The sequence below is a fragment of the Miniopterus natalensis genome, chromosome 17 (assembly GCF_054644295.1).
Source record: "Miniopterus natalensis isolate mMinNat1 chromosome 17, mMinNat1.hap1, whole genome shotgun sequence".
Classification (NCBI taxonomy): Eukaryota; Metazoa; Chordata; class Mammalia; order Chiroptera; family Miniopteridae; genus Miniopterus; species Miniopterus natalensis.
Window position 1 is genome coordinate 17,448,588 of NC_142097.1, and position 19,651 is coordinate 17,468,238.

The 19,651-nt window shown below is 50.4% G+C and overlaps 1 protein-coding gene across 1 annotated transcript in view; it reads right to left on the reverse strand.

Annotated features, from left to right (window-relative positions):
- Positions 1 to 9,711: 9,711 nt before the first annotated feature.
- KSR1 (kinase suppressor of ras 1) overlaps positions 9,712 to 19,651 on the reverse strand; it is a 141,685-nt gene continuing 131,745 nt past the window's right edge. Inside the window, exons 18-20 of the mRNA XM_087826024.1 lie at positions 15,360 to 15,493; positions 12,736 to 12,816; positions 9,712 to 10,770 (exon numbers count right to left, since the gene is read on the reverse strand). Coding sequence (XP_087682150.1) covers positions 10,692 to 10,770; positions 12,736 to 12,816; positions 15,360 to 15,493 — 294 coding nt within the window. The 3' untranslated portion in view covers positions 9,712 to 10,691. The remainder of the gene's footprint in view (positions 10,771 to 12,735; positions 12,817 to 15,359; positions 15,494 to 19,651) is intronic.

The window sequence follows — 19,651 nt, forward strand, 5'->3', positions numbered from 1 at the left end:
GGCAAACTCCCAGAGTGGGGTCAGGCTCCAGGCACAGCAACCAAATCAAAGTGCATCCTGTCCTTTGTTCTCAAAATTTATTTTCTTTTCTGAGCAACGGATCCATCCAGGCCCCAAAGGGTCTCATCTTTTTACACCTCTCTTTTTCTTCTTGTAGCACACCCTCGTTTCCCAGGGTCTGTAGGAAAACTTACCTTTAGTTAGTAAGGTCAGTAATCATTAAATAACTATGGTCCCATTTCTAATAGGTCCCCTCCCCCCTTTCACAATCACACTCAACGTTTCTGTCCCCAACAGAACTGTGATACAGGAAACATCAGTGAACCTCAGACTGAACAATGAACCTCGGAGGGCACAGGCTGGGGTGGGGGGCCACGAAGGAGTCTTCTGGAAGCTGGAAATGTTTTGTAAGCACTATCTCAACAAAGTACTGTGGGGGAAAAAACAAAGCTCCTGGAGCCCAGCGTGTCCAAACAAGAACATAGACATCACTGGGTGCTTTGGAGGTGAGCCACAGCGAGTCCAGCTCAGAGGACAGCCCCAGGGCCCTCTGCTCCCACTCTGCAGGGCGGGGCGTTCTCAGCTTAATTTAAGACAGTAGGGAAGCATCCTCCAGACACAGTGCCAGGGCATGGTTGACCTCAGCAGCTTGGTACCATCACCATGCAGTCACGATGGCCTCCCCCAGCACCCAGCTCCAGTCTTAAGGAGGCAAGGGGTGGCCCTAGGCAAAGTTCCTTCTCAGAGCTCTATTATTCAAAATCCCAGGCACTAATCCAGGCTCTCTATTTGTTCTCAGCTCTGGAGACCATGTGAGTCTGCCACGTCGTATCCCTTAGGGTGGCCACTATCAAAAACCTGAAAATGACAAGTGTTGGCAAGGATGTGGAGAAACAGCCCTTGTACACGGTTAGTGGGCATGTGAAACGGGGAAGGAGAGCTGCTATGAAAAATGCAGTGTAAGTGCCTGGCATTAGCTTTTTTATTGTAATGTAAGTGCCTGACATTAGGCATCTGTTTCAAAGATAATCCATTTCAAATAAACATATTGCCAGCCAAGTAATAGCTAAACAAATAAGCATTCAGGCTGCTCCCACCCATTAAGTTACCATTGTAGAAAGCCTTGGGTAACCTAGATGAGTGTCCTCACTTTGTCTTCTTGAACCCTAACTCCCACCTAGTCACCCGCTTGGAACCCAGTAAAGGCAGAACCCCAGGTCCCTGATTCCCCTCCCCGTGCCCCCCCCACTTTGCTGCATGGCCCCAGGCATGCTGTGTAGCCTCCAGGACTTGTCAGTAATAACCCTTGTGTTTTCACAGTTCCTGGAGGACTGCTGCTGAGGTGCATTTTGCAATCTCAATAAGAACCACAAGGGCCGGGTTCAGCTGCAACATTGACTCTGGTTGGGGAAATGTCTGTGGGGGCTCAGCACAGGTAGGATGGGGCTGGGTGAGTGCCCCAGGCCATTTCTAGCCAATAGACCTGTGGAACAAAACAGCATGGCAGTTCCTTAAAAATACTAAACATCTAATTAGGCAGGAAAGACCGGCTTTCCAGTGCCCCCAGGGAACAACAGGCAGATTCCTCTAGATTAACTGGGGGAGGGATAAACTGTAAGTGGGAAATTCCTCTGCTGAGGCATGTGCAGTAGAAGCCAGATGACAAAGCAAAATTGTGAGGCATGTACAGTAGGAGCCAAAATAGTGACCATCAAGGGGAGAAGCCTAGTCTGGGAAAATCTGGGAAAAGAACCAAGTAGGATAAGGGCATGAAACCCAGGAAGATCCAGGAAAGGGATTGGATAGTTTGAAAGAAATCATACCCTTTCCCAAACCCAAGGAAATGTAATCAAAGGTCCAAGGCATTCTCCCCGCCCCCCAGCAGCCTCACAAGCTGACGTGCAGGATGGGACCGTGCTGGAGCACCAGAGCTTTGGGTGCTGGGGTAATGGCACAGCAGCCCTGCTCCTGGGCTGGGTGGCTCCTGGGCCTGCAGCCCCAGAGGCTGGACTTCTGCAGCAAGATGGAGCTGAGCCACCTGGTCATGGATGAGACATCATCTAAGCCCTTCCTTTGTTTTCACCCCAATAAATCTTGCCAAATCCTCCTATTTGTGTATCCCTGAAATGCATTTCCTGTGATACCATGGAAGAATCTTATTTCCTCTGGCAACAATTAAGAACCAAGAGGTGAAGGGGGGAATTTTCCCCTTCCCAACACCAGCATAATCAGGACAGTAAGGTATTGTTGTAAAGATAGACAAATAGATCAGACAGAATAGAAAGTCCTGAAGCAGACCCACACTTATTTGGTCAATTGCTTTTCAACAAAGGCACCAAAGCAACTCAATGTGGAAAGGAAATCCTTCTTAGCAAATGGTGTTAGACACATTAGCTGTGCATATGGAAAAAATATACCTTGATCTATACCTCACGCCATACACAAAAAATAAACTAGAAATGGATCATAGATGTCAATGGAAAACCTAAAACTATAAATCTTTTAGAAAAAAATTATAGGAGGATATCTGGAACCTGAGTATAGGCAAAGCCGTCTTGAACAGAACCCGAAAGGTACTATAAAAGAAAAGAAAAAGATAAAATGGACTTCATCAAAATTAAAAACTTCTGTTCATCAACCTGCTAAAATAGGTACAATTATAAAGACAGACAACGCTAATTGTTCTCAGAAATATGGAGCAACCAGAACGTCCACTTGACTGTCAGCAAGAGTGTAAAGTGCAAACCACATTGGAAATTGTTCCGGTAGTTCCTCATAAAATTAAATATACCTTCTTTATGACCTAGAAACTTTACTTCTAGGTATTTACTCCAAGTGAACAAAGTCACACCTCCACACAAAGGCTTGTGTGTGAACACAAAGTCTAACCATACAATAATAGGATACTATACAATAATAAAAGCTACCGGTAATCACAATATAGAGAAGTCGCAAAGATACTGTGCTAAGAAAAAGATGGCAAATGCACAATGTACACCCTGAATGCTTTCGTTTATATGAATCTATGGTGAAAGAAATCAAACAGTGGTTGCCACTGAGAGGAGCAGGGGTTGCCTGGGGAGGGGCCAGAGGGATCTCTCTGGGGTGATTGTAATGTTCTCCCTCCCCTCCCCTCCCCTCCCCTCCCCTCCCCTCCCCTCCCCTCCCCTCCCCTCCCCTCCCCTCCCCTCCCCTCCCCTCCCCTCCCCTCCCCTCCCCTCCCCTCTTTTCTTTTCTTTTCTTTTCTTTTCTTTTCTTTTCTTTTCTTTCTTTTTTAAATTTATTTTTGACTGTGAGGGAACATTTATTAAAGCTGGGCACAGTAAAACAAGAAAGGGCTTAGCACAGACGCAATAGGAGAGCCTAGGCTGGGCTGCCTCAGCTCCGATGTTCTCTTTCTTGATAAGGGCATGGGTTACTTGGGTGTAGAAACTTGTCAAAACTCACCAAACTATACACTTACGTGAAGTACACCTTAATTTCTTTGTTTTGTTTTGTTTTTAAATCCTCACCAGAGGATATTTTTTCATTGCTTTTCAGAGAGAGTGGAAGGGAGGGAGGGAGGGAGAGAGGAACATTGATATGAGAGAGACACATGGTTGCCTTGTGCATGCCTCCCACACTGGGGCCAGGGATTGGGCCTGCAACCAAGGGACGTGCCCTTGGCTGGAATCAAACCTGGGACCCTTCATTCTGTGGGCTGACGCTCTAACCACTGAGCAAAACCGGTTAGGGCAGCACACCTCGATTTCTAAAAAAATAGCTTGAGATAGACCCAAGGGACTCAACTCCGTGTGTATTTCAAAATTGAGAAAAAGCAAAAACCAGACCCTGCTGTATGTCAGCAGGAGGGACGGTGAAGACAGTGACACATGTATCACCGAGAGGCCCCAGAATCATCATCCAGCCTGGACAGGCCGCCTCCAGGCCCAGGGCTGGCCCCCCGGCTACCCTGGAAATTTCAAGGAGCATCGACACGCTGTGTGAAGATCACTCTCCATCAGCAAAACGTTTCTATTGCCTCAGTGAAGTTCCTCCTCTAGCTCTCATGGCTCGGGCCCCAGGGTTTTGTTGAGAGCAAATCAACAGTTACCCAGGCTTCCTGGGCGTGACCCGGGGAACTCAGGAAAGAGCTCCACCTGCATCCCAGGCCTGACCTCCCCACAGGGCCTGCTATCTGAAGCCACTCCTTTCTACCTGCGGGAATCGAAACTACTTTGGAAAATATGGGGGAGGAGGGAGGAAGCTTGGCATGGAAGGAGAAGGAGATGGGGACCCCTGTATGAGGCAGAGAGGGGACCGTGGAGGGCAGGGTTGCAGGCTTCTCCCTAATTTGGCCCCCAGGCCCTTCTCACCCCTTTCTCCAGCTGAACTCTCCTTAGCAGAGCCTGGCTGCTCAGGCCTCAGCTTGATGAGAAGGAACTGAAATTATTCAGAGCTCCGGACATCCCCTGAAATCAACTATTTTCATGTAAAGTGAAGGGGTGGGAAAGGGAGAGTGCAAGCAAGAATGCCCAGCACTGGGGGTAGGGGAGAAACCCTTAGCATAGTGATACTAACCTTGGGGAGCCAAGAAGCTTTCCCAGAGCCTGGGATTGGGTGGTGTGGGGGTGAGGTGGACACTGCATTTTGTTGTTGTTGTTAATCCTCACTGGAGGATATTTTCCCATTGATTTTTAGAGGGAGTGGAAGGGAGGGAGGGAGGAGAGAGAGAAAGAAACATGGATGTGAGAGAGACACATCAATTGGTTGCTTCCAGCACATGCCCCCACCCGGGCTGGGGATAGAACCTGCAAACCATGTATGTGCCCTTGACGGAAAATCAAACCCGCAACCCTTCAGTGCATGGGCCAAACTCTAACCACTGAGCAAAACCTGCCAGAGCCGGATACCTGCATTTTCAACAAACACCCCGTGTAGGTTTTTTGTTTTTGTTTTTTTAAAAATATATCTTTATTGATTTCAGAGAGGAAGGAGAGGGAGAGAGATAAAAACATCAATGATGAGAGAGTCATTGATCGGCTGCCTCCTGCACACCCCTGACTGGGGATCGAGCCCGAAACCCGGGCATGTGCCCTGACCGGGAACCGAACCACAATCTCCTGGATCCTAGGTTGATACTCAACTGCTGAGCCACACCCGGCCGGGCTTCCTGTATTTATTTTAAAAGCAAACTTTATGACATTTATGTCATGACCATAATGGGTGAAGGTTGTCATGTGAATTTTAAAAGGACACAAACTTTGGACCACAGCAGTTGACAAATACCCCAAACATCATAGAATCCAGGAAAAGAAATCTTTTATTAATTAATTTCCTGGTGCTATAAACTTTCCTCCGTTTTTGCCGCATACTCTGCTTCTTCGCGCGATGAAGATCTGACACATTTTCTACAGAGAAAGTAGAAAGATCATTCTGCCGTTCCACTGGCCCGCTACTCCACCGCCCGCACACTTTGGGTACCAGGCACTGTGGACACGCTCCTTTGTGACACACCTCTGGCCCTGTATGTTTGTCTCTGGACCCAGATGAGTTGGCATTTGGGGCAGTAGGAATGTTTCAAAGCCCTTTCTAAGCTGGGACAGCTGAAAATAGCTGAATTATTCATGTAAGTGGCTATGAATCACACAAACATATCCCATCAAACTTAAAATAACTATATGCCCAATTCCATTCCCCTTAGCCAGATCCCCAAAATGCATGTGGCCTCTCCAACACTGTCCTTCTCAAGGGGAGGTGTGATGGAGGGAAGGGGACGGTGGTGTTAAGCAGGTCATTGAATGTTACAAACACCCTGTCCCCGCAAACCCATTGCCACGCAGTGAAGGGCCTTAAAGTTCAACTTCTGGGTGAACCCCCTCTGGGCTCAGTTTCCAAACCAGCTGGGAAGCTGGTTGATAATGTGATTATAGCCAGTGGTGTTCGCCAGATGCAGATGAGACCTGGTTTGGCTGTAGCCCCTGACAGCGGTCCCTGCCCTTCCTCTCAGCGGCTCCCCTTCTTTCTTCCTTCCCTATCCTGTGCTTTCAGGGAACAAAGTCCCTCTTGGTTCTCTGTAAACACTTCCCAGGAAAGCAACAGGATTTACTGACACCAGATTGCTCTCTGCCTGGCACTGGGCGGAGGATTTTATATCCGTCATCTTTGGTCAAGCTCCTGGCAGCCTTTGCCGGCTGAATATTTGGTGAATCTAAAAAGCAGAGAAGCGCCCAGGGCCACACATATAACGAGCAACAGAACCAGGAAAAAAAACCCAGGTCAGCCTGGCCCCTAGGTCTGCATGCTCCCCACACCCCCAGTGCCCCCTCCCTCTATTTTGGTGCTAGTGACTCACCTGAGCAGCCAGCAACCAGCTTCGGACTTGCTGAGTTGACATCACCAGGGCTGATTCATCTAGTCCATGTTCTGGTTATCTATTATTTCGTAAAACTATACTAAAACTTAGTAGCTTCGAACAATGACATTTATCTAACACATCTGAACTTGGGCAGAGCGAGGTGGGGAGAGCTCACCTCTGCCTGAGAGTGGAAGCCACTCTGTAACTATAACCTGGCCCCAGAAGTCACGCAGCGCCACTCCTACCACATTCTCCTTGTTGAGGCAATAGGACAACCTGCGCTGCTAACCACTTCACCACCCTGCCTCAGCTCTCAGACGCCTTTTCATGGAATGGGCTTCCTTTCATGGACCCCAACATTTGTCGCAGGGAATGTGGCTCTGTGCTCTGTGCCCCCAGGGCTGAGGAGGGCTCTGCCAGAACCAGACTTCTGGCTTAATTTTGAACAATATTTTCTGTGCCTGAGGAGTGGGAAGCCCAGAGTGACAGGCTCGGCTTTGGGTCCTGTCAACAGTCTTATCCAGGGCCTGTTCCAGAGGGGTGGCAGGGAATGGGAGATGGAGGCTGCTCTGCGGAGCAGGAAGAAACAGTAAGTCCATTCTCTTTTCTATCCAGGGACTTCCTGAGAGGACTGCAATGTGGAATGAAATGGTATTTTCCATGAAGTGGCCCATTATCTTATAGGAGTCCGGATGTCGAAGCAAGAGCACACACTGAGTCAGCCAGGTGTGGCTTCAAGTCCAGGCTGCTCCTTCACTCGCTGGTTGGATGACCCTGAGCAGGTTACTTCACCTCCTGACCCAGCTTCTCCTTCTGTAAATGAGGGTGATACTTGTCTCAGGCAACTCGCTTGATACAAAATGAGAGAATACATGTAAAGCACCTTGCGTGGCCCTGCCACATAGTAAACACTCAATGATGGTCTGTCTGTTGCTTTGCTCTGGCCTCCTGGTGTGTGCCCAGAACTAGACCCTGTTCCCAAGGAATCTGACCAACACATAACAGTGTGAGGCTTTCACCTCCCTTATTTCTAGACATTCTACTTCTAGTAATGCAACCTAAGATGATTTTATCATTGTTGGCAGCCATCTCTCTCAGCGGTTCTCACCCACTTAACTCCTACAGTTCTTTCCACAAGTGGCGGCTGCTCCTCAGTCCCCTCCCTGCAGCCATTATAATGGGCCCAGCTGCAGACAGTGGTAGCTGTGATGTTCCAGAAATATGGAAAATCCTAGGCCACTTCCTCCGTGACTCAGGCCTTCCTTCCACATTGTCATGGAAGGCTTGCCCAATCCACCCTGCCCCCTGCATTCCTGTTCTCCCTGCCAGCCACCTGAGCAGCCCCCACACTCACCCGACTGACCAAGCAGACACAAGCCCCAGTCACCTTGGTACATACAGTTTTATTCAAACTCCAGATACCCAGGTTTGGCCCGGCAGAGAGTGTGTTCTCGCCCGTGGCAAAAAGTGATACAGCACATTTGTTAATACTAATCATTTTAATTTAAATTAATAGCACTTCTGGAAGACAAATGCAGTTGATAGAAAATATAAAAACTTTTACTGTACAAACTTTACATCACATTCAAAATAGCAAGTGTGTGCCCTGTGGCCACAGGAGACGCTGGGTTTGCTCAGATGAAATCAGCTCCCTATTCGGCTTCACATTTATGTCTCCACCTGGCCCCCAAATCAACACAGAACACAGGCTTCCAGGGGTCCCCCTCCCCTCCGAGATCACAGGAAATGCCGGGAGGGGGGCAGAGATTCCAGGGCCCTGCATGTGTCTTTGAGTTGGTGACACGGAGAGGTCAACTTTGCTACACAGAGCTCATGATGAACAGGGAACTCGCTAGGATTCAAGACCTCAAGTTGGCTGGAGACCCAATGGCTGCGACTCGGGTGGCTAAAGGCAGCAGGGACACAGACCCTAGGGCTTTGGAGGTGAGGCTGGGAACTGGGGGGCGCTGAAGGGCCAATGCTTGGGCTCCACTCTGACCCCAGGGGGACCTCTGCAGCCCCCAGAGCTCTCACCAAGGAGTCCCTCCCAGCTTCTCCATCCCCTTCACAGTTGGCCAGGAGGCTGATTTCACAGTATCTGCCGTCCTTCATGTGTTTCCAAGGCAGACAGGAGAGCACACAGAGGGCAGCTCTTCTTCCTAACCTCATTCACAGTCACGTAAATAGAGGGGGAGAAGGGGACCACGGGAGCAGGGGTGTTTCCTCAGGTGTTTCTCTTAAACGACAGGATGTGCAGAGGCTCAGGCTATGAGCGGGGAGGCTGCCCAGGGCCTTGGAGAGGAGGGAGTGTCCACCAGGCCCTCAGCTACACTCTTGGGGTTCCTGGCAAATCGTCAGTTCCCTAAGAGCGGAGACTGTGCCCACTCCTATCACCAGGCCCCCAGCAATTGCACAAGACATAGTAGTTGCTCAACGAAAGCCTCTTGAACTGACACATGAGCGTGACACTCACGAGAAAAAACAAAACTTCGATTGGCTCTCTGTGGGCTGGGAGTCAGGGCTGGGGAGGTGTCGAGCCCGACTTGCTCACTAGCATGGCCGTGGGTTCAGAGGCGAAGATGGAGCCACACTGCGTGGTCTGGGTGGGGGTGACCACGTAGGGGACTGACGGGGGAGGCCAAGGGCATGATGGGGAGAACAGTCCCAGAGAACAGACCTACGTGGAGCTGAACCCACTGGTTCCCAGCTGCCGTCCTAACTGGAAAGGGGAAGCGCCCGTGTCTGGAGCGCGGCCGGGCAGCGGGAGCCGGGGAGCCTGCGCTGGCTGCCTCACGGCCGTGCTCTCCGAGGGCCGCTCGGCCAAGGGCGCGGGCCCGGCCCCGAGGGGAGCACAGCCGCAGCTTCCGGGCAGACGCCTGTTTCACATGACATTCTGGCCAGGCTGGGGAGGGCTCTGAAGGTCGGGAGCTTTGCTAGGTGCATCTGAATGAAAGGGGTGGGGGGACCACATGCCCCCCCATCTTGGCTCAGAGCATGGACACAGGTTCTGGGTCTGAATCCAACCACATGGCCACTCCTATCCCACTTGGTCATTTTTGGCTTTGGAGCCCCAACAGCACATAACACCCGCTGAAGGGCTTCTTTGCCACTTGGAACTTTTCTCTTTAGGCGGCAGCTTCAAATGAAGACCGGCAGGACGCTCTCCCCTCGCCGGCTTTCCCAATCTGGCCCTTCCTTCTGGTTCAAATGGAGGCCTTAGTGCTGGGGAAGGCTCTGGACACGAGAAGGGGGGCTTGCTGGGTGGCTCTAAATGAAAGGGGGGGCACATGCCTCCCATCTTAGCCCTGGACATGGACAGCAGAAGAGCAAGGAGGGGGCTGAGGGGTTTCAACAGGACTGGGGGAGTGGGAGAGACAGGCAGTCCAGAACCTTGGGATGACCGATGGGTTTCTAAGGTCGGGCCAGGGCACCCTGTGGCTGGGAGAGTGGGTTCAGGGATCCACTGCTGCTACTCTCTCCTCCGCACCTTCCTTGTTCTCACGGAGCCTCCGTGGTGTACACAGCCTTAGCTCTGGGGTCAGATGTCGGTCAGGGACTGGCCTCGAGTCCCATCTCCTGGGTGCCTCCTTGGGGGCTTCATGAAGGAAACATCTCCACAGAAGGTGGAAACCCTGGTTAGGAACCACTGGAGCAGTGCAGATGTTACTTGGATTTTACCTGTCTCTGGCTGGTATGGGATGAACTGCAGGGTCAGAGGTGAACCCAGATCTTTGGGAACTGGCAACCTTCGACCCTCCTAATCCAGCTCGGTTCCTAGCCAGGGTTCCCTCTGCAGGAGGAGGAAGGGACAGTGTTCTCCTGTTGGGACAAGGGGAGACCCTACAGAGGGAGCTTCCCCGCTGACAGGGCTTAGGGCTAAAGCAGAGGCCAGGTCAAATCTGTGGTCCCCCCGTCCTACCCTGAGAACATCCACAACCACGAAGCTTTTCTTCCTTCTGGCCCAGCGCAGGCTCACTGCCTTCGGGGCTCTCCAGAGGGGACGCCACCTCCGCTGTCCGAGCGGAGTGTGCCAGGGCACCTCTGCACAGCCCGTTTTTATTATTACCTATTGTAAAACATTGAGCTCACTCCGCAGAAACATACATGTAAACATTTGCCGCCCGTTGGGACAGGTTTGGTTGGTGATGTCACTTTAAGAAACAGCAGGTGCGTCTCCATCTCCGAGACCCAAGCGTTTCTGTGAACAGTCTGAACTGGGGACTCACGCTCCTGGCTTGGGGCGCACAGGAGCGTGGCTGACGATCCGACGAGTGCTGCTTTTTGTTGTGGTGTTTGGATGTTTTAGAAACACATTTAAGAAAGGAGGAAATCGGCAGGAAAACTGCACGGCTGGCTACATCTTTGGATTACTGGACTCCAGGACTCCCAAGCCAAACCTTTCAAACCGGGGTACAACTTTGCTGCTGTTAATGCTGCAGAGGAACAAAGACAAGGGTTACAGCCCCGCCGGTCTCAATCAGAAGTAGGGTAACATTAGCTAAGGAGCGGGCCAGTCCCAGAAGCTTAGCAGAGGACCCAGCCCGCTAGGAAGTGAGAATGATTCCACGGCCAGGGGCGGTGCAGCCGTGGCAGTGCTGCTCCCGGTCCCACCTGGGTGGGGACCTAAGCCTTGGCACGCCCTCCTCCTGGACGCAGGGGCTTGTTCAGCTCACAAGCGCCAGTCCCCGGCATGCCCAGGAACTGCTGTGGGCCCGTCGGGACTGCCTTCTCAAGAGCAGCCCAGGAAAGCTCTTGCTCCAAGTGGAATTGGGAGAAGAGAAACCTGACCCCTGGAACTGACAGTGACATCACCTGCTCCTTTTAGAAGTGATCCTCCAACACTGGAGCACATCAGGGCCACCTGGGAAGCTGGCTGAAGTGCAGGTTCCCTGGGCCTGCCTCCAGGAACCTGGGTTCAGGTCTTGGGGGCACAGGAATCTGTTTGGTGACCAGTGCAGTGACTTTGGGTGCCCTGTCAGCCACACTCTTGATGAGCTGACTCAGGGTCCTGTACTTGCCGTCTGCACTGAGCAGATATAAAGGATGTAACATTGAGGGTGGGGGTGGGCAGGAGCTTTGTTTTCCTTAGTAAAACTGTTTGGAGACAGGCTCCCCCCTTGCTTTAGGATGACATTCCTGAGTGTGCTGCTGAGTACACAGTCCTTCCAAGCTGATGTATTTTATGGCAACAGAACTTATGGAGTCCACCAGTGCCAGCCCTGCAGAGGGGACTGGCCCTGCGCAGCTCTGAAATCACCCCACTTCTTGTTGGACAAGATCCCTACAGGTTAACAGCCAAGCAAAACCCCTCCCCACGTACATGGGACCCAGACACTGGGAGGCCAACGTGGTGCTGGGCTGGCAACGTGCAGGTTGGCAGGGTTGGGGGAGGGCATGGACTGCACTGAGCTGTTAGTACGAGGCAGGATCACCCAAACAAAACACGATGCCACCCGCAGGGGAAGAGCTAGAGAGAATGCAGTTGCGTCCAGGGAGTCAGTTCTGCGGGGATGTGTTAGGGAATCCTCTGTGGAGATCAGTTATTCAGGTACACAAAGACAGGGAAAGGGAGGGGGCCAGTTTTAAAAACAAACAAAGCAAAAGAAGAGGTCTCAGGAGAGAGGATTGGGGCAGCAGAGATGGCGTCCCCCGGGTTAGTGCGGCATCTCAGTTTGCGTTTGAGCAGAAGTCTTGGTGCTGAGTGACGATTAGGAGGAAGAAAGCCCCAGGCACATGCGAGGCAGCCAGGCCTACAACCTATGGGAGGAAAGAGAAGGGGAGAGCAGTGTGAGAACCGGGCCCCAGGGGGGCGGGGGCAGAGGCCAAGGCCTGGCCAGGTCTGGGGCAGGGGACCCTCTTTCCTTGCAGAGAGAAAGGGATGCCCCTGTTCCATCCCAGGCTTGGCAGCAGAGCAAGCAGGGAAGGGCACCTGGCACAAAGAACATTTCTGGAGCTGCCCTGGGCCGTCGCAGGATCTTATACAGAGGTTGGTCAATGGGCCTCTGCCCCTCAGCCCTTGACTACTGAAATAGACCTCGGAGCTCACTATTTCTGCTCACTGCATTCCCATCTTTAAGCTCTGGCCAGAGGGCACTCTGGGGAGTCAGACGATCCCAGTTCTCCCCCACCCAGGCACAAGCCATCATCTGCCAGTGTGTGGACAGAGGCCCTGCCACATGCTGGGGGTCTGCTCTCAGCCCAGTGAGACAAATACAAGCCTGCAGAGCCCCTGCTGGTGGCCATTTCAGCTGCAAAAACATCACTTTGGTTTCTGAGAAAAAGACACACGAAGATGAGGTGGGTGGATACAGGCAGAATAGGAAGCAGGATGTGCCAAGGGCCAGGGGAGGGAGGGGCTGCAAACAGGCAGAGAATGGGGGAAATATCAGAAGACACACTATTCCTCCAGAGCTGGACAGGAGTTCTTAAAATCAGGGTGACCGTAACGTCCTTTCCCGTAGTATCGGCTCCGCCAGCGACTGGGAGATGGTTTTGCCAGGTGTGGAAAGAGCGAAGTCCAGCAGGTGATGGAGTCAGGCCCCAGTGTGGCCCCAGGTGGAGGAGATGGCAGGGAGAGGGGGAGACGACAGGACAGGCCATCGCATCAGCCACCCCCCGAAAATACAAAAGCAACAAAACCGATGGAAAAGAAAAAGAAAATGAGAATTAGAGGCTGAATGTGTCGAAGTAAAAGTCATGAACAGAAAGCTCTGACAGGCTCGTGCAGGGGTGCCGGTGTTCTTGTCCTTAGAGGCTTAAAGCTTATCACGACGGCCAGCAACGGCCCCCATCTGTGACCCAGTTTCCATCAGTGAATTGAGACCGGGGGGGGGGGGCCCTATAGGGTCTTTAGGGAACCTGGAACCATCTCCTGAATGCGGCAGTCACCCAGCACAGCTTTCTCTTTTGCAGGTGAGAAAATCATGGCCCAGGCTGTTCAATGAGTTGCCCAAGGTCTGACAAGCCAGACCCTTGAACTTCTTGCAAGTCCAGGAGAAGCCCCAGCTTCTGTTCAAAGCCCAGCTCCAATGACTCCTCTGCTGGAGACCCTTCCTCAAGCTCCCTGGGTGAGCAGAGGGCCCATCCCTGCTCCCATAGAGGCTGTGCTTTGTCATAGCAGCCAGCATATTGTAATCATCCCCTCATTCACTCACTCACCCATCAAACGTTTACTGAGCAACTGCTATGTTCCTGGGACTGTGATAGGGGTGGGGAGTACAGAGGTGACAAGACAGAGTCCTGCTGCGTAGACATACAGTGTATGTCTGCTTGTCTTTATCCCCAAGTAGACTGTTATCTCCTGGCCAGCCGATGCCCGGCCTTGGCCTTCTGTCTCCTAGGTGTGTAGGAGGGACTCAGCAATGGCTGGGTAAAACCCACAGCTCTAATGGTCACATTCTGTGACCCCCATGTGTACTGGACTCGGACCCATCTTGAGCACAAATTCCCTAACCACAAATTTTCACTCCTCCAGACAATCCCTGCAACTGGCCAAATTGGCAAAGTTCTCCTACTTGCAGCCTCTGGTCAGACAACCCATTCTGGGCCTCCCCTCCCCCGCAACTTGAAGCTGGCCTGGTTTGTCTTCAAGACAGGGGCCAGCAAACTATGTGTAAGCCAAATCTGACCACAAAAAGGTTTTGACTATTTTAAAGAGTTGTTTAAAAAAACAACAAAGAACAGGTGACAGAGACCCCTAAGCCTCATATATTTACCACCTGTCCCTCTCTAGAATAACAGGTGTGCCGCCACCACACCCCTGGGCAAGCGTGAGCTCCAGGAGCTCAGTGACGTGGCTGCAGGTGCTCCACACCCATGTACAGCAGCTGGTGCCTCAGGAACTACCTTGGGTGTGGGGCAGACAGGCTCTTGCCCCCGCTCCATCAAGAGCAGCTCCACCTTATCTGTTTCTGTATTAGGGCTGTGTGAGATTTCTCCTTCAGAAAGTGCTCTTTGCCTTAAAAAAAAGTTTAAAACCATTTATCCTGTCCAGGGGTCCAGCCACATGTGGCTGCCACCTGTTTCTGTGCCATTCACAAGCTAAGAATGATTTTACCTTTCTGAATGGTTGGGGTGAAAACCAAAAGACTATTTCATGACTTGTAGGAATTCCATGAAATTCACATTTCGGTGCCATGAATAGAGTCTGATTGGAGCAAGGCCAGCTTGCTCCCACACCTGACAGCTGTGCTGAGTCGCTGGGACAGAGACTGTCTGTGGTGGTGTCACTGCTCCACACTGCGGCTGGGAGCACCCCAATCCCAGCGATAGGAGCTGCAACTCGATTTCCCTCTTAGCGTGAAAAGCCTAAAACATTTCCCTTTTACAAATGTTGTACCCCACAATCGTGCCCAACCCCCTTGTTAAAGCTCTGGAAACAGGCCTGCAACGCGGATGGGCTTCCCCAGATTCTCAGCGTCTGTGGCAGCGCAGGGTCTGTTTCTGAGTGTCTGGCAGAGGGGGCCAGAGGGACAAAGGAGAAAGGGAATGAGATGGAACCCGGTGATGACAGGTTTCCACTGGGTGCACAGGACAGTGTGATTAAACAGAAGCGGGACAGGCTGCTGGCACCAAAGTCCCACAGAAACCCAGGCCACGTGGTCCCCATAGCAGGCGGCTGGTATGGGGACTAGAAAGCTCTGTGTTGAGTCTGAAACATTTTAAGCCACGGCCACTCTGCTGGTTTTGGCGATGCTCTGTCTCCAAGATGCTCTGATTCCAACTGGCCCTGTCCTGGGCAGACTCTTCTGCCTGGGCCCAGCCTGAGCACTTATGTGAGGACAGTGATACGGAAGTTTTCACAGAGGACAACTAGAGACATTCCCCTGTCAAAAGAAGTCTCTGAAATAAACATGGTAAATGAGACCCTGGTGTCACTGGGGAGGGATGAGGCACCTCTGGCTAACTTTGCTTTGAGTATTCCCCACAGCCCTGGGCACGCAGGGCAGGCGGTGCCCTCTAAGACCCCGCATGAGGCCACCAAGGCTTGGCTGGCGGGTCTGGCCACTGAAGGGGTACTTACTCAGCAGACTTCCAGAAGTGCCCGGGATGGGAGAGCCGCCGGTTCAGCTTGGGCAGTTTCTCTAGCATGTCCATCAGCAGGGTGAAGCTGGGCCTCTCCTGCAGGTCGAAAGCCCAGCAGGCAGACAGGATCTCCTGCGAGCAGAGGCAGGGTTAGTGGGTGTGAGCTGGCTGAGAGGGGCCAGGTGCAGCTGGGGCCCTCCGTACAGGGTCCCCTCGGTGCTCTCAAATACCCCCGCTGGTGGTCCCTGAGCATCCTGCTGACATTGACACCTCTGGCCACTGCTGGAATAGGGCTGAGAAATCACTGGATTTCAGGAGAGCTCTCAAGCTTCCTGTTCAAAATGAAACCCACGAGCCCATCTCCCCTCCTTCCTTCTTAGGCCTCCCTGGAACAGTAACAAAGTTGAGTAACAGGCCATAGAAGAGACATTAGCAACGAAGCCACCAATTTTTAGAATGGAAAGTGGAAGGCAGTGTGGTGACAGGTGAAATGCAAGATGCTCTGAATGTGTGCAGGGCGGGGCTACGACAGGCGGGAGCCCAGTGTTACAGGAATGGGGGCTGGAGTGGCAAGGACCAAGTACGAGGCAGCAGGTGAGAGTGGACAGCACAGTGGTCCTGAGTGTCCCCAAAGTAGAGCCGGGCTCACTGTGGCAGTTTGCTGTCTCCTCTCAGGATCCACGAATGAACACAGCACACCCCTCAGCCTTTCGGTGAGAGAGAACTCCCTGAGGGAAACAGGCCTGAACACACGATCAGGCTGACGTGCCCAGGTGACGGAGCAGAAAGTGTCCGTCCTCTTAGACTCGGCAGCTCAGGTGCTTATTAGTCACTATGACTGGGCCCCACGGGCTTGCCCGTCTTGTCAGGAAAACGAAACCCAAGATAAACGGGCCAGAACTCTGACTGGAGAAAACGGTACGTGTGTGTGCAGGCGTGTGTGTGCGTGAAGGAGCTCCTCTATCCATAAAGCAAGTCCAGGGTGCAATTAAAAAAGAATTGATGAAGTGAAAAAGTGCTTGCAATTAATAATGCAACTTTCAAAATAAAACCTTAGGTAGAAGTACTAGAAAATAACACCAAGGAAATTCCCTGGATTGTGGACCCAAGAAGTAGGAATGGGAAATGGGAAAGAAGGTAAAAGACACTAAGGACCAAATTCTGTCTGGTGGAAGTTTCTACAGAGAAAACTAAGAAACCATAGGGCAGGAAACTATAAAAGTCACAAAAAAAGAAAATGTCTCTGAAACGTGAGGTAATCAGGAATCTTCAGCTGCCAGAGCCCAATAAAGGGACTGTACTGAAAAAGAGAAGAACCACAGGTGACCCCTGAACACAGTGGGTGTGAACTGTGTGCATCTAGTTAAAATATAAATTTTGTTTTGCAACTGACCCACGCAGTTCAAGCCCACATTGTTCAAGGGTCAACTCTGTGGCTGGGAATGTGTGTGTGCAGAGGACTCACTAGTCATACAAGGATTTGACTGTGCAGGAGGTTGGAACCCCAGGTCCCCGAGTTGTTCAAGGGTCAACTGTAATATACCTATATTCTCAGGCATATTTTAATGAAATTTCACTAACAGGGATAAAGAGATCCTAGGTGTTTGCAAAGAGAATAAAACAGGGCATCTACAAAAGGCTGAGAATTAGACGGATTCCAGATTTCTCAAAGGTGCACCGGACACGTGGCACACGGCAGAGAAAAGTCTGTATGTTCTAAGGGAAAACTGTTGCGGACTGAGATTCCTATTTCTGGCGAGAGAACAAAGACCTCTTTAGGAATGCAAGGACTCCGAGGCGATCTTCTATGCGTCCCCCAGGAGGTCGCTTCTTTAGGTTTCGCTGTCATTTTGTTAGAGTGCCAATAAAGAAACAGGAAGACACAAGACGAAAGAAGTTGTGGCCCTGGCTGATGTGGCTCAGTTGGTTAGAGCGTCGACCCATGCACCAAGAGGTGACCGGTTCAATTCCCAGTCAGGGCACATGCCTTGGTTTCGGGCTTGATCCCCAGTAGGGGGTGCGTAGGAGGCAGCCAATCCCTGGTTCTCTTTTATCTATTCTCTCTCCCTCCCTCTCTTTCTCAAATCAGTAAAGACATATTTTAAAAAAATAGTGCAACTGACCCTATAGTGAATGAAAAGTAATCCTTTTAATTAGTTTAGGACACTGGCTGTGTAGTAAAATTACTTGAGGAGCGTTATTTAAAAAATAAAAAAATTAACTATTACTCAGGCCAATAAAATTGTGTTCTGTGGCAGAGGCCCAGGCTCTTTTGAAAAAGCTCCTGGGTGATTCTGACCTGCAGCCATCGCTGAGCCCCAACTCCCCTGCAGCCTCTGAGCTCTGGGCTCTGCTTCAAGCCTTCATTCCCCAGGTCCCCCAGATCCTGAGGACAGTACTTAACACTCTCTACTCCAAGACTAAGTGTTCAGAGAGAGAATAGATCACGGCTAGGAGGGCAACTTGCTAAGAATTTTATTTTTTTTTCAGGTAAAATAAACATACACATGTATTCTGGTTTATTTTAATAACTTTATTGCAACAGGTAACACTAGAAATAACCTAAATGCCCGATAATAGAGAGGCCTGTGCAGCCACAGGACAGAAGGGCAGACAGGCTTTAAAACAAGGACCTGTCAATGATTTGAGATAACAAGCATAATAAAATTCCATGTGGGAAAAAAGTCACGATTAAAAAAAAATCAGCTACATGTTATGATTGTGGTTTTGTTAAAGACATATATTTTAAAAATTAAAAACAACAACAAAATGACTAGAAGGCAGTTAGCTACTTCAGCTGCTCTCTAAGCTGCCTAACTGGCAGGGACCCAAATTCTACACTTGAGCCCATCCCTCCCCTCCCCTCCTAAGGTACCCAAGGCTGTGCCATGGCAAAGGTGGCTCTGGCCCATGAAGCCAAGAAGTGTGAACCCAAGAGCACTGGGGATTCACCCCTTTCCCCAAACCCCAGATGAAGTAGTATCGGTTGGCCAAAGAAGAGCCTGGTGCTGGTGCTATAGACGAGCATTTTCGTGTGACTCTTGAGGAGCATATCTGTGCAACTATTTTACACTTCAGCCAGATGACATGTACTACTGGAGAATAAAATACACCAAATGCACGTCATAAATGAGACTTTCTAAAATGCCCGAGCTGCTGGCTACCAGTCAAAGGAGCAAAATATTCAGCTCTATTAAGATCTGGGAGGAAGCTAAATCAATTGCTCTGCCTGTCCCAGAGTTTGTGGGTGGTGACCCTGCCAACATGTTCATGACTTCAACAGGAAACTCTTTGCCCTGGTCAGGTAGCTCAGTTGGTTAGAGCATTGTCCCAATACATACAAGAAGCAACCAATGAATACATAAATAAGTGGAACAACAAATCCATGTTTCTCTCTGCCAAATCAATAAAAGAAAAAAAAAAGAAACTCTTAACCTAGACAAACACCGGATGTTTCCCTCCAGACTCTTCCATTGCTATGCCGCCCAGATACCTGCTGGAGTTACTCATTAACATGCAGGCTGACACCTATTTGCTCCAGTCCTGATTCATGGTTATCACATGGTTATCAGGGACTGCACTAGAAAAATCGACCTTCACGTTCTCTTATTATATATCACTGTGTCTGGGCAAGGAGACTTACAAACTGCAGAGAAACCATTAAATGTATGTAAAACGTGAGGTCAGCAACTGTATTACAATTTGGTTTTTAAAAACAAATTTACTGCAGAAACTTCAACTGGTTCTTGAATAGTAGAGGAAAATATTATGGTGAGAGAATTGATACCCGCAGCATAACGCCACCATTTGTATTTTGTGCAGTGATCTTTTTGTTTTATCTTCTTTCCTTGTTAACATACGGGGCTTTACTATCTTTTTGTCTTATAATTCAATTAAAACCATTATCTTTATTTCCTTCCAGTCTTGTTTTTTTTTTTAAATATATTTTTATTGACTTCGGAGAGAGAGGAAGGGAGAAAGAGAGAGAAACATTAATGATGAGAGAGTCATTGATCAGCTGCTTCCTCCTGCACACCCCCTGCTGGGGATCGAGCCCACAACCCGGGCATGTGGCCTGACTGGGAATCGAACTGTGATCTCCTGTATCCTAGGTCGATGCTCAACAACTGAGCAACACCAGCCAGGCCACACTTTTTTTTTTTTTTAATTAAAGATGTTTCTTTGTCTTTTTAAAAAAAATGTTTTTATTGATTTTAGAAAGATGGGCAGGGAGAGAAAGAGAAAGAAACATTGATGTGAGAGAGAAACAACTATTTGGCCCCCTTCTGG